This window comes from Fusarium fujikuroi, chromosome FFUJ_chr01 (assembly GCF_900079805.1).
Source record: "Fusarium fujikuroi IMI 58289 draft genome, chromosome FFUJ_chr01".
Taxonomy (NCBI): Eukaryota; Fungi; Ascomycota; class Sordariomycetes; order Hypocreales; family Nectriaceae; genus Fusarium; species Fusarium fujikuroi.
In genome coordinates, this window is record NC_036622.1 from 3,726,693 (window position 1) to 3,750,867 (window position 24,175).

Consider the following 24,175-nt stretch of genomic DNA (forward strand, 5'->3'; position numbering starts at 1 on the left):
TTCTTCGTTTGCTCGAGTTTTCTGATACCCTTTGAAATTGTGGGCGCCTCTGGAAAAGGTGAACAGAGGTGGTTGTTGTGACGGCCGTTGGCAGCTGGCAAGAACTGTCACTTGTTTCTACAAGTGGCAGCTTAGAGACCACCAAAATGGGACAGACCGTGCCCAGAGCTTGCAGGTTCTAGAATGAGTCTCTGGTTATATCAACCATAAGTCTTATTTCTAAAAAGGAGATAGTGAAAGAAAAGATTAGCTTGATGCTCCTGTCTACCTAATATTCGACCGACGAAGGAACTTACTGGCTCCCGTCACAAACGGCGCTTCTGATGATTTTGATCTAGAAGGCTATGCCAACACTCATGATTTCTGCTCAAAGCCTACAAGGCAAAAGGGGTGTTGCTCCTGCACGGTTATCTTCGAGGGAGTTCCTAAAATGTCAAGGCCAGCAGCGTAAGCACCAGGGAATAACAGATATCTGTCAAGGAAAAGAGGAAGATGGCCTTGATTGAGTATGAAGAAGAGAGAAGATATGAAGATGGGGCAGGTCATCCCCCTCTCTTGTATGCGGATTTCTGTTCGGGCATGCCGACAAAGTCACCAACTTTGTTATCAACATCAGCATTCAATCTTGTCGTTGTATTCAGGCGTTTTCAAGCTGGCAAACGACAGCGCCTTTATTTCCCCTCTTCTCTTTCCTTAGCTTTATCAAGCAAACATGCCAAAGTCTTTAATGCCACTCTTTGTCACCGCTGATAGACCATTGACATAACAGGTGGCAGCAAACACACTGAACATCATCCACGAGTTGCTTCAACGGTACTCAAATGAGACAGCGAAATCTCTTTTCCAACCAAATCTTACACTGATGTACATGTTGAATTCAATTTTGTCTAAATGCGAGCTAAACCGGTAACCTTTATCCTTTCTTCCTAGGCTCCAGCACCAAAAGCTCGTTCTCCATCTAATCAATCCACACGGAGAACGCGGGCACCTCGCTTCTGGACCGCCTTCTTCTTCTTCTGCCCACGGCTAAAGGCACCCGCTTCAAAATGATCACGGCCAACGTTGTCAAGATCTTTGACCTTGTAAATACGGATGAGCCAATTCTCACTGGTAAAGGCTTCTTCCAATACATCGAGTGTGGGGCTTGTATCGGGCATTTTAACACCCCGGACCCGATCAACGATCTTTCCAGGGGAGTTCGTTTTGTTAAAGTTGTGGTAAGACATCTTGTACCTGAAAGTAACCTGTTAGCATGGTGACCAATCGCTGCGTGAAAGTTTACTTACATCAAGCTGTTCTTCATGGTCTCGGTAGCACCGGCATCAACTCTGTATTCGCCGCGTTCGGTGAAGAAGTTGCGCTCCTTGACCTCATCGGGCCAGATGCCCTCCGCAATGCGAACCATCCAGAGGAACTTGTTGATATCATCTCCGGAGTAGCCAAGGACGCCACCAAAGACGACGAGGACATAGTCAACCTCGTGCTGGCGCATGATGGGATAGCTGACCTCTTCGCGAGAACTCATGGCCTTTCCAACAGTAGCGATGTGGGTGTTGTTCCAGGTGTTGTTGTCAACAAGCGTTGGTCGGTCAGCCATACCACCAATCTGATAACCATAGTCCCACCATGACATGATCTTGGCGTCTTTGCCAGTGTTCTGTCGGAGCCACTGGTAGGCCTCTCGATAGTCATCAATGATGACCGGGCTGCCGTCCATGCGCCGACTGGACAGGACAACAGAAGGTGCTGAGTAGGCGTTGGAGGTAACCCATGTACAGTGTGTAACAAACATGACCAGGTAGATGACCATGCCAGCAACAACCGTAATCTTGGACAAAGTAGTGTAAACACCGACCTCGGGCTTTGCGGTCGCTCGAAGTGCACCCTTGGCCTTCTTGGATCCATCAGCGGCCTCTCCTTGTGCAGCTTGGGTAGGCTCAGGCTGATTGACCCGCAGATAGGTGTCGAGGAGCTGAGAGGCAGCCATGGCAGCGGCAACACACACAACAGGTGTCAGTGTGAGCATAAGACGGACCATAACACCAGCAAAGTAGCTTGCAAACAGAGCATAGACAACAATGAATACATGCTCATCCGCGAGGTTCTGGAAACACATATAAACACCGGCAGGGAAGAGCCAAATGAGGAAGTTAAGATCAAAGAAAAATGAGGGCCATGCAGTAGGCTGATGCTCAGAGACTGAAGCGATGATGGGAATGTGAATCTTGGCATAGCCGGTGTCGAATAATGAATAGAATCGGCCGCCCCAGGGCGCGATGTATCCAAATGAGGTCAAAAGAATGAGGCCAGCGAGACCGATGAAGAAGGTCGCGACACCAGCGGCAACTACGATGGTTGTGATTTGTCGTCCAGGGATAACAGACTTGACGTAAACAATGAATGCAATCACCTGAAGAAGGCCAAAAACACCTACACGATAATGTTAGTACCATGGGTCGCAACGAATGTTTGTGTATACACACCAAGCGCGGGCATGTGCTCATTGGTCTTGACACAAAGGAAGCCGACGAAAGGCACCTGGAAACTAGCCATGGTACCAATAGCGTACCACGTCGTGTAGCTGATATAGAGGCGATCGCTGTATCGACCCATGCAAATGAGAACGAAGGCATGGACGGGCAGTAGACATGTAATGAAAGCATATCCACCCCACGACGCAACCATGTATGCGTACGATAGTGCGCAAAGAGCACCCCACAGCATCGAGCCCAGCTTCAAGGCCTTAACCCAGAGGTAGAATGTGAGAACAAGAAGGAAAATGGCGATGGCCTCGTTATCGTAGCTACCGGCCACGGATCGAGAGATGTAACCTGGTGCAATGCCCATGAAAACTGCGGCAAGAAGACCAGTGGAAGAAGAGGTGGTCATCTCATTGGTAAGTAGGTAGGCAGCATAGGCTGTCAGTCCAGAGAAGGCCGGGGCCAGAAGGACACAAATGTTTCGAATATCGACAGGAACCGTAAGGGCGCGGAGAGCGTGGTAGATGACGCCGCTTGTCACCATCAGACCAGGATAGAGGGTGCCTCCGGTAACCCGCCCAAGAGGATGCCATGTCCTGTCATCGAACCAATCCCAAAACTTGTAAAATCCATTGGCGACGAGGTATTTTGTCGCGCGGAAGTTGAACCACGGGTCGACTGTCTTAGAGGTTAGCTCGCCATGATGGAGCAATCTGTTAGTATGAGCAAGACTGACATTCGTGAATAATACTTTCGAAGCCTACGCCGGACGTATTAGCAAAAGATACATTCCTAATAGAAGAGGATCCCCTGTACTCTGGAGACAGAAAAGCCAGAGCAGGAATTGAGGGCATTCGCCCATCATGGGAAGAAAGCACTTACGTATAACAGAAAAAAGGCGACTGGACACAGCTGCGCCAGCGATCAAGAGAAGAATGATGACTCTTAGTAGAGTCCTAGTGTTTTGTCCGTTCACTCCGGCGAGGACGTCTTCGGTCTTTGCCGTCTTCACCGCCATGATGGGTTGCGATTGTCGACGATAGTTGACCCTGGAGTTGATGCAACTTGCAGAAGCCGAAACCCAAGACGATATTCAACTCCACCAGAAGGACAGCTTGGAGCTTTCCTACTGAGACGGGGGAAGCTACCTACAGGAGGTAAATGTGGGACCCACCCCGACCTAGGTACGTATCCTTTACGCGGCCGTGCATCCACTCAAAACTTTAGCAAGGTAAGGTGGTAGTTAGCCACTAACCCATGGCCGTGGGGTGCTGAGCCACAGTTTATCCGGCGAAGCTCTACATAGGATAGTTATCAAGAAGACGATGATGATCAGGTCATTCTACGTCAATTTCGATGAATTTGACTAGGATAGCATGCAATATAGGTGGACTTACCCAAGCTCATCTACATGTCATTTCACTGGTCACAGAAACTGCCTCGAGCACCAGAGTCGCTTATCGTCGTTCAGTTGCTTTTTCCTGTAAAACTAAACATACATACATCCGTACCTGATACACATCATCATATAAGCCCGCAGAGAAACTTACCAGCTTTCCCGCTCAAAGTCTCCCATTGCATGCCCAAGTGTTACAAGCCCTAGCCAAAACCATTGACGTTTTTCTTGTCGTCTAAAGTAGATATATTGTACACCTGTACACAGAGTTAAACAGGGACCTAAGGAAACATCTATGCAGGGCCGCCATGTATATGCTCAATCATACACCGAGTCTGGTTCGAGGCTCGGATTATGCCTCGGCAGGACCTGTTTCCCTACGGTTGGTCAACCTTTTCGCCGAAACCTCCCATTGCTTCCATCCTCTCCCTTCTCATATCTTGCGTTGCGTTTCCCTGCGCCGGTATTACATATTTAAGGGTTCTCCTTCTGCACCTTCAACAGCAGCTTCTCGAGATCAAACTTGGGGTCTGAGGGGTCGGTGATAACTGTATGCACGGTTAGTTATGAGGTCTCGACAGGTTGTGTGTCTCGCATGTGCAATATGCCGCGGCCAATTGCTAGGAGTGCATTTAGAGCGAAACTGGGTCTGACGTACCAGAGTCGCCAGATGTTGGGTTGTTCTTCTTAGCAAACTCAGCCTTGGCTTGCTGGATAAGCTTCTCCTTCTTCTCGTACTCGTGCTGCGCATGCTCGGCCTTTTGCGAGGCAGTAATCGCTCGCTGGTGGGTGAAACCGTAAAAGATACCTAGGCCAAGGGCGGACCACCGCAAAACCTGTAAATGGCTCAATTAGTCCTCAAGTCCATGAGCTATCCAATTCTGCCGCTCGAATGATCGTATTCCCTGACGTCGTCGATTGCTCGGGGTTGGGACACGGTCGAGCGGCCGAATCGGGGAGGATAACACGCACGTTCACTCCGGTCGAAGCCATTGGGAATTAGAGTCGCAAAAAAGGGCGAACGGGACGAAGAGCGAAAGGATCGGTATTGACGGTAGTCGGTGGTCGACAATGGCTTGTCAATGGGCCCAGTCGGAGTGGCTCGAGGGGATTAGATGCGTCGGCTTGAGGTGAAGAATTGAAAAGTCGTCGGGAAAAGTCGCAGTTTTTCCATTCGCTGCCAAAGAGAGCCAACCGCTGGCGGCTGGGAGCTCGGACAAGCTGGAGCCAGTAGCCAGTGAGCCGGCCAATGTGATCACGTGCTCGTCCTCATCTCCCAGATCAATTCACTGTGGAGTTGAACAGCGATACGTACCGCCTTCAATTCCACTAGCATTCTTCAGATTTCAGGCTTGTGCAGGGGGGTTATGGGGGTTGCAAGTGCCTGAGTTGCTCGCGCATGGATGGATTCAATTGGACCCCATCACAAGCTCATACCTTGGAGCATTTCATAACTTGATCACTCCAAACACACAACAAAGAACTTACAATACAGTCACCTCATTTTGTCGCGAAGGACAACTTTTTATTTCTTGCGATTTTTTCGTCGTTTATCTGTTTTGCGAGACTTTATTTATCATCGTTCATCGCCTTGTCGAGTTATACCCTCCCAAAGCCAGTCTCATAGCTCTCAACATATTGTTCAGTCTCGCAATGCGACTGTGGAACGTCCGCAATGCAACAACGTCGAGATGAAATCCTAGCGAAGAAGGCGAAGCTTGCTGAGCTCAAGCGCCAGAGAGAGCTTCGGGCAAGCCAAGCGACAGCAAGTCGCTCCAACATAGGAACCTCTAGCGACGTTGGTCCCCTGATACCCTACCGCCTTTAAGCCCATCGTTGACGTTTCTCAACCATAGTTGATATCGCCAACTCCTGGAAGAGCAGATAACCGCCGCGAGATCGAAACTCTTATAAACAGTCTCGTCGGTGACAGTAGACCCGGCTCGACTGTCACGGGAGGACCTGGCTCTCCGGCTCCTCGTGGTAGCCGCCCAAACAGTGTCCTCAGCGCCGGCGAAATCAGCAACGAACCCTCCGAAGTCACCACCACTAGCCACGCTCAAGTTCCCGCGCAACCGCCGCCTAGTCTTAGTACTGCTCCCCTCCTGACCGTTTTCGAATGCCCGCCGTCGCCGGTAAAGGAGGTTTTCTCATACAGCAAAGGTGTCCAGACTACAGAGGAGTGGACCACACCTACCAGAACCAGGGCTCAGTCTCTCATATCCGAAGCCGAAGATGTTCCCGCTGTAACTTCAACGCCCAGCAAGAGGCTGAGCAGGAGAGAGCGAGATCGAGAAGAGGAACTCCGACAAAAGATCAGAGAAGAGGTGGAGGAGGAATTAAGAGCGACAAAGGAGTTTCTGAGCGATGGTGTGCTTCCTTCCGGCTCGGGTTTGAATTATCCTTCCAGGAATCTTACCGCCGAAGAGCTGGACGCTGTCGCCCACTCTGATGAATTCGTTGACTTCCTGGATAAGTCGACAAAAGTGATCGAGAGAGCTCTCGACCAGGAGACATATGACATTCTCACAGACTACGCTTTACAAGGCCAGGATAACGATGATGAAGACGAAGATAGTGGTAACACAGGCGGTAAGGGGCGACACAGGATAAAAGAGGTGGTCCAGTTCTTTGACGAGCGGTGGTCGAAGAAGCGCATGATCAGCGGAATTGATTTCTCGCCAAAGTTCAGCGAGCTTGTCCTCGCGTCATACACCAAAAATCCGACAGCTCCCCATGAACCTGACGGGTTGGTTCAGGTGTGGAACATGCACATGCAGGATCGTCCTGAATACGTTTTCACTGCGCAGTCAGATGTCTTGACTGCCAAGTTTTCTCCTTACCACAATAACTTGATTATCGGTGGTTCATATAGTGGTCAGGTGTTGCTGTGGGACACGAGAGCAAAGGCAGCTCCGGTTCAAAAGACTCCCCTTACGGGCTACGGTCATGCCCACCCTATCTACTCTGTTGATATTGTTGGTACCCAGAACGCCAACAATATCATTTCTTGTTCCACTGATGGTGTGGTCTGTGGCTGGACAATGGACGTCTTTGCTCAGCCTCAGGAACTTCTTGAACTCAAGAACCCTAGTCAGGCCAAGGTGGCTGTTGAAGATGTGAGCCCAACGTGCCTTTCTTTCCCAGCTACAGATCCTACATTCTTCCTCGTTGGCAGTGAGGAGGGCACCATCTTCCCTTGCCACCGATATGACCGCGCCGGTGCCAAGGCTGGTGTTGATAAGAAGATCAGCTACAAGGGACATACCGCCCCTGTCATGTCTGTGGATTTCCATCCTGCTAGGGGGCCGGTGGATTTGGGTGATTTGGTCATATCGTCGTCGCTCGATTGGAGTGTTAAGCTTTGGAAGGTTCGAGCACCTGCGGCGACATCTACAATCGGCTCTGGCGATGGCACCATCTCGCCCCTAATTGACTTTGTGCGTGAGGACGTCGTCTACGACGCCAAGTGGTCGCCCGTCAAGCCGAACATATTTGCATTGGTCGACGGTGCTGGATGGCTGGAGCTTTGGGACATTGCAGTCGAGACGGAAGAGCCTGTGTCCAAGATTTCGCCCAGCTCTCGAAAGGATGGCAGAACTATGCTTTCGAAGAGCCTGAACAAGGTTGCATGGGAGCCCAACGATGGAAAGCGTCTTGCGACTGGTGGCATCGATGGCTCTCTCACAGTATTCGAGGTTGCCAGTGGTCTTGGTGGCAAGGATGGCCCAAAGAACGAGGACTGGGCGAATGTGAAGAAGCTTGTGAACCGACTGGAGGCAGTTGGTTCAAATGGTGCATTGATAGTTTAATTAGTGATCTCCATTGGATGGAGTATTGGCAGCGTAGTGGCGTGTGTTCTTGTGTTGCGAGGTAGCTAAGAGACGAATTTATTGATATACCCAAGGCTTTTTTCTTTTTCTTTTTTCTATCTTGCTTTTCTCCGATGATTTATTCCAATCTATTGATCTCTACGTATCACTATCCCCAGTTACAGGCCCTTGGTGTTATCTCCCGTCGAGACCCAGGAGTACGTTGTCACGTGTTGTCTCCACATTCAACACTATCTTCATTTTATCGTGGGCAGAAGCTCGGCCTCAGCTTTAAAAACCCTTAGCTCTCTAGTTGAGAGACTCTGCGCAACGATGAGCAGTCATCTGAAGACTTTATCTTCCCTCTAGGAGTCCATCACTATAACTAGGTGCTACGAAAGACAATAGATACAGTATGGTAAGTCACAGTCCTTTTGAAACACTCATTCAATTTTTCATGATGGCATTCATTTTTATGAATTCTGCAATTCCGAATGTCCTTTTGGTTTTGGGCAACACGTGGACACTTTACAGCTGAATAGTAACCTTGCTACTCCTTGTTTCTCATTGCTGTCTTGAAACCGTGTTCTGACTCAACAACAGACTTTGTCACACAGTTAGGCCTCCATTGGCACGCCTTCAGGATACCGCCCGCCAGAAACCTCAAATGCATAGGCTATGTCCTCAAGAGTTTTCATCTCTTCTTCCGAAAGCGGGAAGTACTGGGCATTCTCCTCGACTCGAGCTGTTGTGGTTGCGCCAGGGGTGGGAATGATGGTAGGCATTCCCTTGCGGCTGTTAAGTCCTCTAACCCAGTTGATGGCAAGTTGTGCAGATGTGATTTCCTTCTTTTCTGCTACCGCCTTGACTTGGTCAACAAGCTTGAGGTTGTGCTGGAAGGATTCTGGCTGGAAACGTGGGAATCCGCTGGCAATGCCCTGGCCCTGGAATTGAGAGCTGTCGGCAAAGCGGCCTGTCAACATCTGTAGTGACTGTTAGATTTATGTTCTTTGGGTTTGGATAGGCGAACTTACGCCGCGTCCAATAGGCGCGTAGGCCATGATAGGAATATTGTGCTTAGCACACGTAGCAGCAACGCCGTTCTTGAGGATGTCGGGGCTGAACAGACTGCATTCGACCTCGACGAGAGCGACCTTGACATGCTTGACGGCTTCTTCGATAGTCTCGGCACTGCATTCCGACAGAGCAATGCCACCGACCTTGCCGGTATCAACATATTCCTTCTGAATGACATTGAGGGTTTCTTCAAAGGGCACTTTGTGGTCCCGTCTTGATGGCGCGAAGATATCAAGTTTCTTGGCACCGCCCAGTTGATTGAGCACATTGTCAATAGACCTTCGCACATTCTCAGGAGATCCATCGAGTTGAAACGTATCAGGGTTGTAAGTGCCCTTCATGGCGATGGTGATCTTTTCAGCATCTTCTGGAAATTTTGTGAAGTATGCCTTGATGAGAGTCATGCTGTTGTACTCTGGAGGTCCGTAAAATTCAGCGCCGCTCCAGAGGTTGCAGCCATTGGCGAAGGCTGTGTGCATAGCTTCAAGAGCCTGATCCAAAGGAGTTGGTTCAGGACGCCAAGTGAAACCTTCAAAGTTATCAGTCTGGGTGTTTTAATTAAGCGGAACGACCGAACATACCCATAAGGCCGTAGCCGAGAGCTCCGACATGCCTTCCCAGAACTTCGGGCATATTTGGTGTTTATGGATGTGTGTATGGATATGTGTTTGAGTATTTAATCCAAGCTAGAAGAGCTATGTGGGTGGATTTGGTGATATCGAGTTGAGAGAGGGGCTGTGAGACTCAGCAATCAAATGAGGAAGGGTATGAAGGTACTTATACATCAGAAGGAATGAATGATTGCATCTAATTCCAAGTTCTATGCGACTATCTCGGTTGATTATTCACTCTCTATCTGACCCATAATGGTGTTGTTCGCCACACCCGTTCATCGGGATTGCAGCTTCAAAATGCTACATAAATCCGAAAATGGATCTGACTAAACTTAAGTCCAGTTCTTGTCCCGTAACGCGACGCCACGTGAGAGCCCGAAGCCAACAGATCGGAGCTTGCTCTTTACGAAATTGCGTGCCGTCGAGTAGTCCCTGATGGAGATAGGATATTGGCTAGTGCTGTTAATCCGATTTGATGCGAAGCAGGTCAGGGAGGTAGTTATCTGGAGGAACCAAGTATGCGCAGCAAGCTATCTCCTAGTGCTGATGCCCTCAATATGGTGGCCATCATTCTCGTTAATCAAGGTTAATCAATATTCCCTCCTTTCCTCCTCTATTCGGCTCAGATTTAACCACTTCCTCCTCGATGTCTTCTTCGTCTTCATACTCATCCTCAGCTTCGGATTCCTCTTCAAGGTCTGCGGAGTGCACATCTCGACGCCGAGCAAGAATTCGGGTTCGCTGCTTTCTTCTGATGATATTCCCAATCTTCCTCGCAGTTCGTCGACCATACGGAGCATCCGCTGCACAAAGGGCTTGGGGGGACATTGGCATCAATCCCTGCGCTTGAAGCCACCAATCAGGGAATCCAGTCAGACCAACCTCTCCGAGGCCCTCTGCAGTGACGGGCATTACATGTTCATAGTGACAGTCTCGGCCCCATTTGCATACGCCGTGGTGACACCAGTGTCGACAGGGTGTGGGCAGTTGAGATGATGGTGCCGTAGTGTTGGTTGGAATAAGTGGTGTCTCTTTGAGGGACGTAGGCCTGAGGTGGGCTGGCTGCTGTTGGTTGGCAGGATTGTGGCGACTAGATGAGAGGCCTTGTGCTGGCTTGAGCTTATAATTCTGAGAATTAAGCTGAGTTGTAGTTGTAGTTGGTTTCGATTTCTCATAGTAGTTGTGAGAAGATGATGCACCCACTGGGCAAGGACCAGGCTGGCATTCAGTGGTCCGCTCCTCTGAAGCGTCCGATTCATCACTAGTTGAAGCTCCATCCCTAGTAATGGGAGCGAATCGAAGCTTGTAAGTATCCAGCTCAGCATGAATAACCCCCAAATTCCCCATGTCTCTAGTCTCATCTGGGGACAAACTTCGAGGGGCGCCGATGACTTCGATCCACTCTGGAAGAAGGTCTGCCGGGATAAGAGGGACAGCAGTTGCAGGCTGAGAAATAACTTGGCCATTGGGTGTGATTTGCTCTGCCCCTGGTCTGACCAGAAAGAACTGGGGTTTGATTCCCATGTTGGCTGGTGAGCGATGTGTGGTCAAGGAACAGGAGAAAAATGAAGACGCAAGTTGTGGTATGTAAAATGTGAAATGTGATGGAAGCGAAATTTCGAAGACCAGGTCCTTAGGAGCTCGCTTTATATAATTTACACGTACAATTTGTCAGTTCCTGTTGTCTCATGGACCTCCGTTTGCTGTGACACAAGTGAGGATGGACAAAGGCCCAGATGCAAACCAAGAAGGCTTTGTCACACCCAGGGGAGACAAATAAACTTTATACCTATATCCTAAGTGACAAAAAGCTTATTGATCCTTCATCATAGTCATTTTTGACACCATCATTTGATATCTTGCTCCATGAAGCACACTCATTTATCGAGCCTCCACACGCATCTTGACATCCAAACCATCTACGCAGTAACCCAGTTGTCTAGGTCCATCTTTGAGTTCCACTTCTCTTTTGACCCATCGTCCAGGTTTGCCTGCAGTATCCTCCTCAGCAGCATGTGTGTCGATCCCTTTGCGTTCCCTCTCCTCTTCGGCGTCCTCCTCGTCGCTGCTATCGCCCTCTTGATCGTCAAAGCCAGCTACAGGGTCCCATTCTCCTGTTTCCCAGATAAGCCCCAGTCTGAGAGGCGACAGACCAAACAGTTTTCCAGCGATGCCTTTGACGGCATAGATATCGTACGACTTGGGGATCTTCTTCACTTTTTCCTCGCCATTTTGAAGACGGAAACCAACAGTAACTAGACGTGCCTCCAGGAAAGCGGGGTTGACCTCTAATCGACGAACAATGTTTGGTTCGCCGTAGATTTTGCAAAGGTCGGCATACCGAGGGTGATTTGCCAGGACTTCTTGTTCGGCGTCCTCTGGTGCAGCCGCGAGCTGTTTTGCAATCCGCGAAAGATAGAACATCTCAGCGTTACTTCTATCAGCCGGCGTGATCTGGCTGAAATTGAGGGACTTTAGTGACCCAAGGCGGGCGACAGTAAACATGTGTGACTCCTCCGAAGATGATGCTTTGGCATCAGCGTCCACAGCGTCATAGAAGGGGTTGTGGCCAATTCGCAACCCAACTAGACCAGGGAAATGTTTGGTAAGCTGGTTCACAAAGTCCCAGGACTGAATTTTGTTATAGGAGACGTCGAGATACTGGACAGTATCTGAGAAGATCGGTCCTTCTGTACCTTCAGGGGCAATTGCCGAAATGTTGTTCCCCTTGAGGTGGACGTTGCGCAGTGATCTGAGTGTTGCAAGGGTGCTGATGTCCACAAACGAAGTGAATTCGTTGATTTCGAGATTAATTGATGTCAAAGTGGACGAAAGATTGCCATAGTCCAAAGCAGGGAGAGATTGAAATTGGTTTGATCCAGCATCAAGAGCAGCCAAAGATGGAGACTTTGTTGCAATGTGGCAAACTTCCTCCCAGCTCAGCAAGGTTTCCTCGAGCGACAGTTCTTTGACGCTGTTTACAGCATCTTTTACTTGATCGTCTAAAACATTATGGAATCGATTCCCACTATAACTAGGTCAGCGACTTGTTTGCCTACGGTCAGAGGGTCATACTTGAGGGTCAGGTGCTGGAGGTTTGGTAGCTCACAGCAAATCTCAAACACGGGGTCAAGCCGCTCAAACAAATTGCGACTGAGATCCAATTGCGTAATCTTGGGACACGTCTTTGCAATGATTCCCTCGCTCTCGTCGTCTGCTCTGGCACTGGAAACCTGGAGGTCCTCGAGAATCACCACAGTGAGCTCGCCGATATTGGCTTGCTTACGGCGAATCTTCTCAAACCCCACCTCCTCAGCACGCTTCCCGAAGAACACAATCTCTTCTGCAGCCCTTCTGCCATCTGGAAGCGTGTATTCAGAGGCATATTTGTGGTTGACTGCTGCTAGAAAGTGACGCGGCGGGTCAGCTGGCCGTGAAGGGCGCACAAATGAGGCAGCAGTGGGGAATTTAGATCTGCCTTGAGAGAGTCAGTCAGTCATCAATTACACACAAGCAGATAAATACATGTAGCGGATGATGTGTCTGGTCTGGTCTGGTCTGGTCTTACAGGTAAAGTAACGAATGCCTTTGTGACATCCGTCGTGTTTGCCACGGGCTGAGTCGTCCCATTCTACGCCGAGCCATGTCCCTGTTGTGCCTGAGACTTCACCGACGAATCTCACCGTGCAGAGAGCGCCATCGTATGAGATGCGTTGGCCAACGTAGTTCGCCGTTGTCATTTTTTCCGTTTCAGGTAGTTTCTCGCTATATCACAAAGATGGGCTTTTGATGCTCACATTGGGGAGGTTGAAGATGGGAACTACCAGGATAAGAGGATCCTTAAGGCACCAGATTTTTTGAGGTAACGATACAATAGCTGGAGCCTCAAACAACACCAAAATATTGAAATCGAGTAAAGACTTTCACATGTGATCAGAACATCATTAGACTTGTTGCTAAGGGGATTTCATACTATTGGGTAATTAAATCAATTGTATATTCGGTATGGCTATTGATTCTATGTCTCCACGTGAGCTTGAATCAGAAGTCAGAGAATCAATCCCATGATGCTCGTCATAACTCACTGGCCGTACGGTTTCAAAGGATTAAGACAGATGTATGTGATAATCGCTCCTCATAAAACTGCTCTGCTCAATCGTGTGATTGTCACAAGCTTCCTAGGCAAGTAGGTCGTATTCATGACTTTTTTGCATATGCGATATCTCGCCACAGGGTAACTTCATCAATGCCTTGCCCATCCACTTTTCAACGTCTCCTCATCTCACCGCTAGCATCAACACTCATCGTAAACCAATAGCTTAGACTACAATGTCGTCCTCTTCCATTGAATGCCAGCATCGATGTGCCCAAATGTTCTCAATGGCACTGTTTCTGCAAGATATATCTACTCGCACTAATCTTCTCAACCCGCAACGTCCAGCTTCACAACCTCAACCGTCTCAGAAAGTCTCCCCTACTACACCAAGACAACCATCTGATCCATCGATACAACAAATGAGTCAGCTACCAGACAGAACCATCTGAGAAGAGTCAAAGAACTGCATACGATCCGGGTCCATAGGCATTTCATAAAAACTGGTAAGATTATAACTTAGCAATATATCATTACCAACCAATTTGTTTATCACGAATATCACGCATTTGTTCAATAGAGTCCACAGGCTAATTGTTCACTCAAGGAAATCAATTGGTAACAAGCTAGTTGCAGTTTCAGAATAAATCCAGCCTTTGCTGGTAATACAGGTGTAGAGAGTGTCGGTCATCAAATTCAATGCCCAATCAGTTCATGTGGCATTCTGGTATCGTTTCGCTCAAAATCAATTCGCTCGGCCAAGTCTTCCCTTGGCCTGGTCACATTCCTCCAAAAATCGGTAGATGCCTTCAAGGCCTTCATAGTCTTCCGACGGTCCAGCTATTGAAGAGCTGTCCGGAAGCGACATCGTCTCGTACCCCTCGGTCTCAGCCAACCACGGACTATTTATCATTTCGTCCAGATATGACTGCTGAACAAAGTATTCCTCGTCTAGAGTCGAGATTTCGTCAGTTTCGTAGCCCTCGAGTGATCGGACTGATACGCTGGGGGTCAAGGCCGACTTCATGCCGTCGGGAGCGAACGGGAAACGAAGGGCAACCGGAACACCGACTGCATGATCAAAATCGGCATCTTGGCCCACCACACCGCGCTGAATACCAATGTCATCGCAAAGTCGCTCAATGGTCTCAGCGTCAACGCCTGGAAAGCGGACTCGAAGAACATTATGCTTCTCTAATAAGACTGGGAGGTCACCCAGCACCGCAAGCCTGCGGAGGTCGGCATTGATGGCCGTGAGGTCTTGCAATGCTCGTCCAAAGTCAGAGGACAAAACATCGAGGAAACCCTCCGTGTTGAGGGAAGCGCCACCAGCGGCGGCCTCAGCCTTGAAACCAGAGGTCTCGGAGGCAAAGGGAATGGCCGCAGCGAGAGGGCTCAGAGCTGTGACCGTTGGGCTGAGCTGGAAGTCGATGAAAGAGCCGGGAGCGGAGTGGGAGAAGGCCGAGAGCTTGTGCATCGCCTGATCTTCGACTGGTGACACAGCACGATACTGTCGCTCGCCTCGAGGTCCAAGACCATCGTAACGGAGCTTTTGGCCGGAGAGGAAGAACGCTCTCATGGCTTGGGAGACGTTCTGCACAACCTGGGCCGGAGCTGCCGGAGTATGCGAGAAGTACCGAGCACTGCCTCCGAGGCTGTATCCGCCAGCACTGCGAGGAAAAGCACCACCGGTCAGATTCGGTCGAAGAGAATTGGCAAAAGGAGCTCGGCCGGAGAACTGGGCAATACGTCGAGATGTGTTCGAAGTCGGGAGCTTGGATCGATCGAACCGGGCAGCCTTGGGCTCGGAGCTAACGAATCTCCTAATGACTCGGTTGACATTTTGAGCTGCAGATCTCGAGAACCATCTAGTATGGCGCTTCTGTTGTCGGAGCACGGCAACGGGGTGAATTGGTTGACGAGCAACTCTGGCGGTTCTGAGTGTAAGCTGGGATTGCAGGGGCCGCGTCATGAAGACGAGCTTGGTCCGAACCACATTTGTGGTTTTGGCTACAGCGACTTTAAGAAGCCGTCGGGCCATCGGACCCAACAGCGCCTCTAAAGACGCCATAGTGAGGTTTTTTGTTGTTTCCAATCCAACGGTGTTGGAAAGTGAGGTGCGTAAGCTGAAGTACAACGCATTGATCTCGGGCGGTATGAGAGCCTTTATGGCGGTGATAATTCGCCACAGCATGCGCCACACGGTAAGGACCGGGTGGCAGATTGCGGGGTTCATCTAGCACGAAACAAGGTTAGTGCGATTGTACAGTCAGCAATTGTGACCTCCACCAACAATAAATTTTCTTGTCTTCGATTTTCCTTCGCTCAAACCTCTCCCTCTTCATTCCTCAAGGTCTGGCTCGCGCACACGATGCGAAGGCGTTGTCAATTTTGCGCGATCATGACCTTGGATTTCTTACAGGTAAGAATCTTTCCCTCTCCCTGCTTTATTTTCTGCTTCACATGATGAACATCATACACGAACAATCCAAATCAGACCAGCACAATGGTGATATAGCAATCTCTAGAATTACACTGAGAAAGCTTTGGACCTCAGAACCGGCAGGATGTTTTTGTCGCAAACCTCTTACTGACCAGTCACTAGTTATGTTTGTTTCCTTGCTAGCCATACAATGGACGCGTCTCCCGATCGAGCGCGTCATCTCTTGCTATAAACTGAAAAGGTTGGTACATATTTTCCTTTGTTTCCCCCCCCCAAACCCTCTCCGAGTGATGATCAAAACGACACCTTAGGGATTCCTCATTCTTAATATACTATGTGGATACTGTTGTTATAAGTTTCAGCCTTGTCTGACAGGAGATCACAATGCCTCTTTGCTTGCACCGTTTTCTACTGATGCAATTGCTAACTCGCGCTTGTCAATAGGTAAATTTCTTCATCCTCTCAAGCGCTCTCAGCCACTTTATGATGAAGATTTGAACGAACGGGCGGACATAAATGAGTACTGCTGCCTCCCGCCCTAGAAAAGCAAGGACGTACAAATCCTTGTGGTGGGTGTGTAGTGGGACCTCTTGTTGATACTTCGTCACCTGATCGTGGCTCCTGTGGAAATTGATTCTTGTCGATATCTGGTTAAAGAACCGGTGACTGACTTTTGAGGATCTAGGTACCTAAACAAAGAATTCTTACTCTTGCACATACATCCCTTTCGTGATGAGTTGTTTTTTTTAGTATTCACACTGTTTGACTCTTGGTCTTCGGACCTTGGGATATGAACACAACATCAACATCTGATTGATTGGTATGCTTCCAATGCTCTAGCAATACGCGATTCCATGGCTAACCTGTATAGATTTGTTCTTGCGCTTTTGTTGCCAACCTCCATGACGGCGGACGCTAACTCCGTCATAGGTATACAATAGACATTCTGGTGTCATGAATGGTAAGATAGCATTTTCCTGGCGCATATCTGCACACCCCTGCCATATGATGACTCTGCTATTATTAGCTCTATCCGAGTTCATCGTGACGAACAACCTTTTCACCTTGGAGAACTGATATGGTTTCCTTGACACATGCTTTTTCTTGCAACATTGTGAAGATGCCATAGCTAACCAGCTTCACTAGATTCAACGATTAATGATCGCGAAGTTATTGTACTTCAAGAATTATGTAATATGAGAATATATAATTTACCAAGCCATGCTATGCCTTTCTTTGTGTAAATGTAAATATGTGTGAATGTTGCAGATGTTTCCTACCTGGGAATGGTACAGCTATGTCCGTAGATATCTATTCTTTTTACGCCTGTTGTGTTCTCGTTCACTCTATAGCATTTACTAAACTTATCTCTTGAGCTGCAGCCTTGCGTTCATTCCAACAATGCAGCGGATCAAATCCCAATCATCCTTGTGGCCTACCCAGTCGGTGACGACGACTCCTGTACCTGCAGAACCGATCTTGAGCTTGTTTGGCCCCTTGCCATCCTCGCCGTGGCACATGCAAAGGTACTCGATAACAGAAGGGTTGACCTTGGCAGCAATACGCTCTGGCCAGCAGGTTGCATTGAAGAAGTTGCTCGCTGTGAGGAAGTTGACGAACAAGGGGGGTAAACTAGCATCCTCCTTATGACCATCCATCCCAGCGAGAGCAAAGGTCTGCTCAGCAGCGCGTTCGAGTTGCCGACGGCAGTACTCGATCTTCTTCTCAATATTCTGGCTCTCAGTAATTTCGTAAAAGTCTTGGACACGGATAATACCTCCCGGCACCTTGCCGTCTTCACAATTATCGGGCCAGGCGCCTGCGTCAATACCCCAACCTCGACCATCCCAGCATGTCTTCTTCATCTCGCCGTCCAAGTTGAAACGGCGGACGATGACAATGCGACCACGGGCACCACCCAGAGTTGGAATCTTGGGCTCAGTCCACCATCGACTTCGTCTTTTATCGACGTAGCTGTGCTTCAGATATTTTCCGAGTTGTTCGTCGTTGCCCCTTCCAGTACCTTCGCGCTTGATACTCATGATGACAGTCTCACTGCTGTTCTCGTCGAGGAACTTGTAAATATCCTCGAGCATGTGTTTGAAGTACTTTGTGCCAGTCAAGGAAATGGGAAACACGCTGTGGACAAGAGCAAGTTCATCATCGTCAGGACTGACGGACACTCGAACGTCGAGGAACCGAACACCATTTTTGAGTTGCTCCAAGACATCAACCGCTTGACACCGAACAGAAGGAAGAGCAGTATAGCAGGTAGGAGAATTGTGCGTGCCAGGAATCGAGAGCAGAGTGAGTGGCCAGTCGTCGTGAAGCTCGTGCATCCAGCGATGCAGCTGGGCAGAAGAGAAGATGGCGAGAAAGGCACCGTTGGGGGTATAAACGACAGTGAGGTCATGTTTGCCTCCGTCCAGGTTCTTCATGACAGAAGATTTGTTGGAGGGGCTAGGGATGTCGACCTGATACTTGTGATCTTCATATTTGAAGGTAAGACGAACCACCTCCTTATTCTTGTCGGCGGCTCGGATGCCAGAATCCTTGGTCTTGAAGGGCTCAACTTTGACAGAGGCATTTTCCTTGTGAATGGGCTCGCCCTTGGCCTGGGTTTGGCGAGAGCTGAAGTCGGAAGCCTTGATGAAGCCACTGATATGGCTTGTCATATTTGAGAGGACATTGCCGGTTCTCACAGTTTGGCCCTCGAACCTCTCGATTTCTATGAGCTCGATTGGGTTGATAGTAAGATTGCGAATGGTGAGGCGAGCCATGGCTGTGGTTGTCGCAAACAAGGTGGTCACTAATTGAATGGAATGATGGCGCTTATTGCGAAACCTCGTGGAAAGTGGCTGAAGCTAGGTACCCGAAGAAGAGGTTTGTTAAGGGTGAAATAAAAAAGACAGACAGCCAAGCTTGAAGCCAAGCAGGAAAGGCCGGAGGTAAGCTCCTCCCGCGTATAAAAACTAAGAGAATCGAGGCCGAGATCTTGAGTCTGAGGCTGAGTCTGAGTCTGAGTCTGAATGTGGTAGGGGGAGGTCAGGAAGCTGGGAGCTTCTGAAGCTCACCTCATGGAGCTATCCTATGCAGGCCTAGTTCGGAGTGCGCGGGGCCAGTTTTCATGTCAATTGGACCCCTCGAATAAAGTAGCGGGGACATGGAAGCACCCAAAAGACGGTAAAAGCCTAACGGAGCAGGGGGAGCAAGAGAGTGTAAGCTACTGTATCATGGGAGCTGAAGTCATCTCGGCTTGCGTCGTCATCATTGCCAAGGGTGCCAAGTGAGGGAGACTCCCCGGACCAAGTCAGACTTTTCATCTTGGGTGTTTCATCTGGCGCCGACACACTGAAAGTGAGCTTAACACAGCTACAGTAACAGACTGGGCTGGCATATAGGCTAAGCCTTCCAAGCCCTTCCCAAGAGAAGAGCAGAACTGTGAAGGCCCAACGCAAACGGTTCAGTGTTGGCGTTCTGACTTGGCCGATGAACAATTCCATCGGGGAACCGACAATAGAGCACACAAAGCAAGGCTGAAGCTGCACATTGAGATGGATGTGTGCCAATAGGTAATCTACCTCCACGGTTGCCAGACTAATTGCACCGGCTCGACTTGGCTGATCCCGATCCTCTGATCTGGGACGGGACAAACAATGGATAGCGTGTATGCTAAAAGGGACCGAGGGACAGGATGACCGTGCACCATCTGCTCAAGCGACCCGAGCTACAGTACCATTCCATTGGAAAGGGGGGGTTGCCTCTTGTTTCCTGGTGTTCCCTGCCTGACGATTGAAACGTTGACGCCTTAGCGTTGGGGGAATGCGATCACGGCGGGAATGGCGTTGGAAGGATGCGATTATTGAGAATCGAGAGCGCTAGGAACGAAGCAAGTCTATCATTGATTATTCCCAAGTAATTGGTTTCCTTGTTGAGAGTAGCTTGAAGATTGCTCGAGTTCAAAAGACGCGTAAAAGTCGAGGTGAAGAATGGCACGGTCATGTTGAAGCTGGCAGGTGAGTGACATGTAACACAATGGAACACAATAAGGATTTCCAACAAAGAGGGCCCAATATTACAGCATGAAGTTTAAGAAAGAGACGGAAATTATAACCAAGGAAGTTCTTATCATATTTGTATATCACTTTATACCACCAGTTAGGAATATCCTCTGCTGATTATTCGCATCCCAAGAATACCTTACTATAGCAGGCGGCACTGTAGATATTCGCCTGACATGAGGATCCCAGAGATCCCGTAGACAATGAGTCGACTTTTCTTTTTGGTAGCACAGTTAATTGATTATCATTTAATCTGTGGCTGAGACAAAGCAATGGTTCTCATATTAAATCAGCAATTAATTCCGCTGTGCTACATGAATATCACCGGCCTTCAGGTTCCGGCTGGTCAAGGAAGAAAGAAAGAAAGAATGAATAAAATCCTCAACCCCATGCCTTTCATCTCTCATCATAAAAAGGCCGTCAATATCCTTCTCAGTACAGCATCCTGCGAGAAAAGTCTAGTTAACATAGACCTCAAGGAACACTCGAATCCACCTTCACCAGGTTCGTTGGAAATGCTTGCTCGTGGTTACCCAACAACCTCCTAATCCAACCATTTCCAGAGATGTAGCATGGTATTATTCATTTAATGACTTGTTCGCCGTCTTTTAGAAGGGGCCAAGTCTTCCTCATCATCCGGGTCAAGTCGAAGTGAAGGTCCAGCACGTTTCTGGATGAGACCTCCAATGACATCTCGGCCTCCAATGACATTACCTGTTCCCTCAACATTCAGGCCCGCATCAACCTGGATACTCAAGGGCCGAGGGCAGCCAGACTCGTCAATCATTGGAATGCCGCAACGGCCAGAGCTTCCCTCGTGTAAAGCTTGCACGACGGCCTTGGCGATAGCGTTGGCCTGTTCCGCAGGAGTGGCTGTGAGGCACACGATGTTGTTGTTTCGTGAAACATTGACAGATGTGTCGATTTTGAGGCTGATGGGTGAGCTTCCCTCAGATGTCTCATCTTGGTCATCATCCACAGTATCAGAAAGCAGGGAAGTGCAGGTGGTTTGTTGGGGCTGAGGGTGTGGGGTACTTCCACCCATGTTAGGGAGAGCATCCCGCCTCTCTTGAATAATTCTGGCCATCATGGCAGTGAAATCAGCGACGGGAACTCTTCGTGGTGTGTAGGCTGGAGGAGGGCTGTTCTCCTTGGGGACATCGACTTGGGGGTCCTGAGATTGAGAAGTATTGTTGGGAGCGTCCATGACTTTTTTTTAAATTTTATTTTATGTAAGGGAAGATGTATTTGTGTGCTCGGGTAACGATGCTCTCTGAAGAAAAGGAGAGCAGAGTCAGGTGATGTTACTGGATAAGATGTTTGTGTTGATGCAGGAGAGGAAGTCCAGTGCGACAGGCCAGTCATATATAAAGGTTTCTCGACGATAAAATTGCCGTTAATAACGGGGAAAGACAAGATCTTGTCCTCGACACAATAGGTAAAGGCCAGGGGGCGAGGTGGTGGTCGAGAGCTATGCGCCACGTGTGATGGTGCTGTCTCTGGCTTGCTGGGGTTGAGGTGACGCGAGGATGAAGTGATTTCTGGATAGAGTTAAGAGGTTCAGAGAAAGAGGTTCCGGAAAGGAAGCGGGAACGGTATCTAGATATAGTTGGGCTGAAGGGAGAACAAGAAAAGGAGGAACTGAGCAAGTTTCCTCTGAGTGCTGGACAATACCAACACTAATCATAATAAGATAGAACCTATTCAACACCTGATTGATTGTCTACGTGGAGCCGCGTTGTGATATCTGCAGTGAGAGAGAAGTACAAGAAATTCACAGCAAACAAGATTTGTAGAAGAATCCCATCTACCTGCACAGGAGAAGGGGGTGTAGGGGAAAATGGCATGCATCGACTTCAGGCTGAGACTTTGTAAGCCACCATTTCATCTGCAACTACAATAGGGCACAATAATAGGCACGGGAGGAAGAATGGATCCTATAGCGCTCAGGCATAACTGACATCTACCTAATTCAAAGTAAAAAAAAAAAAAAAAAAAAATTAAAAAAAGTACAAGCCACCAACATGAACACAGCACGATATGTCACAAGCACAAGAGGTTGGATAGCATAATGTCGTGTGCCATGGCGTGGCCAAGCTAAGAAAAAAAGAGACTTGCAGCCTCAGCCGAAACTAACGTCCGTCAGGCCGGGTTCAATGTCTGCATTGTACTGTGCACAGGATATGCTCTCGCGAAGGATTTCGGACTCATTCAAACGGGTATTGTTGATCTCTCTCATCAGACTCTATCTGCGCCCCCTCCACATACGCAGAAGATGGCTGAAACCAACGCGATGACCACCTACCACCGAATACCATCACCATGGAATGGGATGGGTTCTAGCACCGGATAGGGCAAAGTAGTCACGTCAAAGCCTGTATCAGGGTACAACCTATGCGTGCATTCTCATGTCTTGCCTGTTCTCGCTGGCGGGTCTTATTTCCTATTGAAGCAGTTGGATGGTTACATGTTCATTTTGTCCTCGTTGCTTCTGGGTTTATCACCTGCATGAGTCCAAACGGTAATGTGCAGGTATCAAACTTTGGCCAACAGAATCGAAAGAACTTTTGAGACAAAATCCAGCCTTTATCATATATGATATTGGGGAGTTTCAACGCAAGGTTTCGGAGATCAACAATACTAACCTACCTGTAGCCACGGTATGAATAAGTCCAACAAGAGAAGCCTTGAATGAAGTAACCATCAGGGTTGTAACCTTCCTACATTCTGAGTACCTTAGTACTTACTTGTTAGTAGATGATCGTTTAGGTATTGTATCCCTTTTCTTCATGATCAGCACATTCTAAAGACAAAGTCATCAATACCAACCTCAGTGCAGTAAAGCGCTGACTCTAAGATTGAACATCAGTCAGTCACGACCGACATTGGAAAAGTGAACCCTTTAGCGGAACGTGGTTGGCCGATGCGGACGCGGAAGGCGTGAAGGTGGCTTTCGGGGCGCGGCTTGGCGGCTTGTTGCTTCCTATTGTCCCCAGACGCGCTTGGTATTGTTGTCGAATAGCCCCGGTAAAACCCCCCTGTCAGCCCGCAGTCCCGACAGAATGGGCTGAATCGAGGCACCGACCACGGGCGACACCTGCCGCCTATTCGCTTCCTATTGAGGCCCACTTCGGGTTTAGCGCCCGTGGCCCAGGTCCACATTTACGGACTCCTGCCGCCTTCCGCAACCTCCACAGTCTCATTCTCCCTCCAACTTTTGCACACTCAAACTCGGTTTCTGTACACCTCAGCCAACACAAATGTACCCATGACAGCCGACAATAGAAAGTAGATACGTCCTCCCTACGAGCTTCCTCTCTTGGGCTGACAAGTGCATGTTCCAAACGGTCACAACCATCCATCATCCCTGCCGTGATGCATCTCGGGGACTTACACCCTTCAGACAGTCTAGGACGAAACTACACCACACCACCTCCTTACCGACAAACAATATCATATTGCCCACTCACACTCTGTATAATTCGCCGAAGGAAACCTTGCCCGTTCAATTTCCCAACAAACAAACAAAGGTCCATGCGCTGGTCACCAACGTCTACCAGGTCCGCGGCGTCATACCTACTTCCTGCAGAACCATAACCAGTTTAAGCGAAGCAGCCTTTTGACTGCCAAACCATCTCCTCGGTTCTGCTGTCTATTCAAGCTTGGGCCCCCGGCCCCAATTCTCACTTTCTATGCTGCCTTAACCTTCAGCGTCCAAGCCCAGAATACCAGCAGAGTGACTACGCTATAATGGCGTACCCGGGACGAGCCTCTTCCCATCCGGCCTGCTGGTTCTTGACACACTGCAATGCAGAGTATACCAGCAGTTCTGGGCTTGAGTACATTTCACTCGATATTCACAGGTGGCTATTGATGTTGTGGGTATAAGCCTGCTGTGCATCAGCTACAATGTTTACATCTAAAACAACTAGAAGGACTAAGGAAAGGTCGTTTCACCTGTGACAATTCTTGATCCAAGGGTCCAGTTGGCTGAGTACTTCACTCCTGGTTATCATGGTCCGACGTCGGCTTCAGCATAGCCTTTCGTCAAGTGCCGACATCGTTGGCTGAACGAGCTGCCTCCACTGTGCAGTCATGTTAAGCTGCCTCACCACACTTTACTCACAAACTGTTATCTCGACTTCACAGCCGCAAGCTCGTAGATCGTCCGTAGTAGTATCCTTTTCGAGGTAAGGGTG

At 49.0% G+C, this 24,175-nt stretch overlaps 9 protein-coding genes; 1 reads left to right on the forward strand and 8 right to left on the reverse strand.

Moving 5' to 3' along the window:
• Nucleotides 1–962: 962 nt before the first annotated feature.
• On the reverse strand, nucleotides 963–3,498 carry FFUJ_00948 (probable oligosaccharyltransferase; the record flags this gene model as incomplete). XM_023569385.1 has 5 exons in its annotated part: nucleotides 963–1,233; nucleotides 1,287–2,430; nucleotides 2,484–3,158; nucleotides 3,217–3,240; nucleotides 3,363–3,498. The coding sequence occupies 5 exons, from the start codon at nucleotides 3,496–3,498 to the stop codon at nucleotides 963–965; spliced, it is 2,250 nt and encodes a 749-aa protein (XP_023424578.1).
• An 852-nt stretch (nucleotides 3,499–4,350) lies between these two features.
• FFUJ_00947 (related to F1F0-ATP synthase subunit E) lies at nucleotides 4,351–4,869 on the reverse strand (the record flags this gene model as incomplete). XM_023569396.1 has 3 exons in its annotated part: nucleotides 4,351–4,424; nucleotides 4,535–4,712; nucleotides 4,849–4,869. 3 exons carry the CDS (start codon nucleotides 4,867–4,869, stop codon nucleotides 4,351–4,353), a joined length of 273 nt encoding a protein of 90 aa, XP_023424579.1.
• A 682-nt stretch (nucleotides 4,870–5,551) lies between these two features.
• On the forward strand, nucleotides 5,552–7,688 carry FFUJ_00946 (related to dynein intermediate chain 1, cytosolic; the record flags this gene model as incomplete). XM_023569407.1 has 2 exons in its annotated part: nucleotides 5,552–5,674; nucleotides 5,733–7,688. The coding sequence occupies 2 exons, from the start codon at nucleotides 5,552–5,554 to the stop codon at nucleotides 7,686–7,688; spliced, it is 2,079 nt and encodes a 692-aa protein (XP_023424580.1).
• A 617-nt stretch (nucleotides 7,689–8,305) lies between these two features.
• On the reverse strand, nucleotides 8,306–9,398 carry FFUJ_00945 (probable pyridoxine 4-dehydrogenase; the record flags this gene model as incomplete). XM_023569419.1 has 3 exons in its annotated part: nucleotides 8,306–8,671; nucleotides 8,723–9,294; nucleotides 9,347–9,398. 3 exons carry the CDS (start codon nucleotides 9,396–9,398, stop codon nucleotides 8,306–8,308), a joined length of 990 nt encoding a protein of 329 aa, XP_023424581.1.
• A 557-nt stretch (nucleotides 9,399–9,955) lies between these two features.
• Nucleotides 9,956–10,903, reverse strand: FFUJ_00944 (uncharacterized protein; the record flags this gene model as incomplete). The annotated part of the gene is made up of 1 exon (XM_023569430.1): nucleotides 9,956–10,903. One exon carries the CDS (start codon nucleotides 10,901–10,903, stop codon nucleotides 9,956–9,958), a length of 948 nt encoding a protein of 315 aa, XP_023424582.1.
• A 357-nt stretch (nucleotides 10,904–11,260) lies between these two features.
• On the reverse strand, nucleotides 11,261–13,119 carry FFUJ_00943 (related to PAC2-involved in the stabilization of microtubles; the record flags this gene model as incomplete). XM_023569441.1 has 3 exons in its annotated part: nucleotides 11,261–12,407; nucleotides 12,455–12,857; nucleotides 12,948–13,119. The coding sequence occupies 3 exons, from the start codon at nucleotides 13,117–13,119 to the stop codon at nucleotides 11,261–11,263; spliced, it is 1,722 nt and encodes a 573-aa protein (XP_023424583.1).
• Nucleotides 13,120–14,217: 1,098 nt separating this feature from the next.
• On the reverse strand, nucleotides 14,218–15,543 carry FFUJ_00942 (uncharacterized protein; the record flags this gene model as incomplete). Its single annotated transcript, XM_023569452.1, has 1 exon — nucleotides 14,218–15,543. The coding sequence occupies one exon, from the start codon at nucleotides 15,541–15,543 to the stop codon at nucleotides 14,218–14,220; it is 1,326 nt and encodes a 441-aa protein (XP_023424584.1).
• A 1,736-nt stretch (nucleotides 15,544–17,279) lies between these two features.
• On the reverse strand, nucleotides 17,280–18,695 carry FFUJ_00941 (related to phosphatidylinositol phospholipase; the record flags this gene model as incomplete). XM_023569463.1 has 2 exons in its annotated part: nucleotides 17,280–17,515; nucleotides 17,567–18,695. The coding sequence occupies 2 exons, from the start codon at nucleotides 18,693–18,695 to the stop codon at nucleotides 17,280–17,282; spliced, it is 1,365 nt and encodes a 454-aa protein (XP_023424585.1).
• A 1,867-nt stretch (nucleotides 18,696–20,562) lies between these two features.
• FFUJ_00940 (uncharacterized protein) lies at nucleotides 20,563–21,183 on the reverse strand (the record flags this gene model as incomplete). Its single annotated transcript, XM_023569474.1, has 1 exon — nucleotides 20,563–21,183. The coding sequence occupies one exon, from the start codon at nucleotides 21,181–21,183 to the stop codon at nucleotides 20,563–20,565; it is 621 nt and encodes a 206-aa protein (XP_023424586.1).
• Between the last annotated feature and the right edge of the window lie 2,992 nt (nucleotides 21,184–24,175).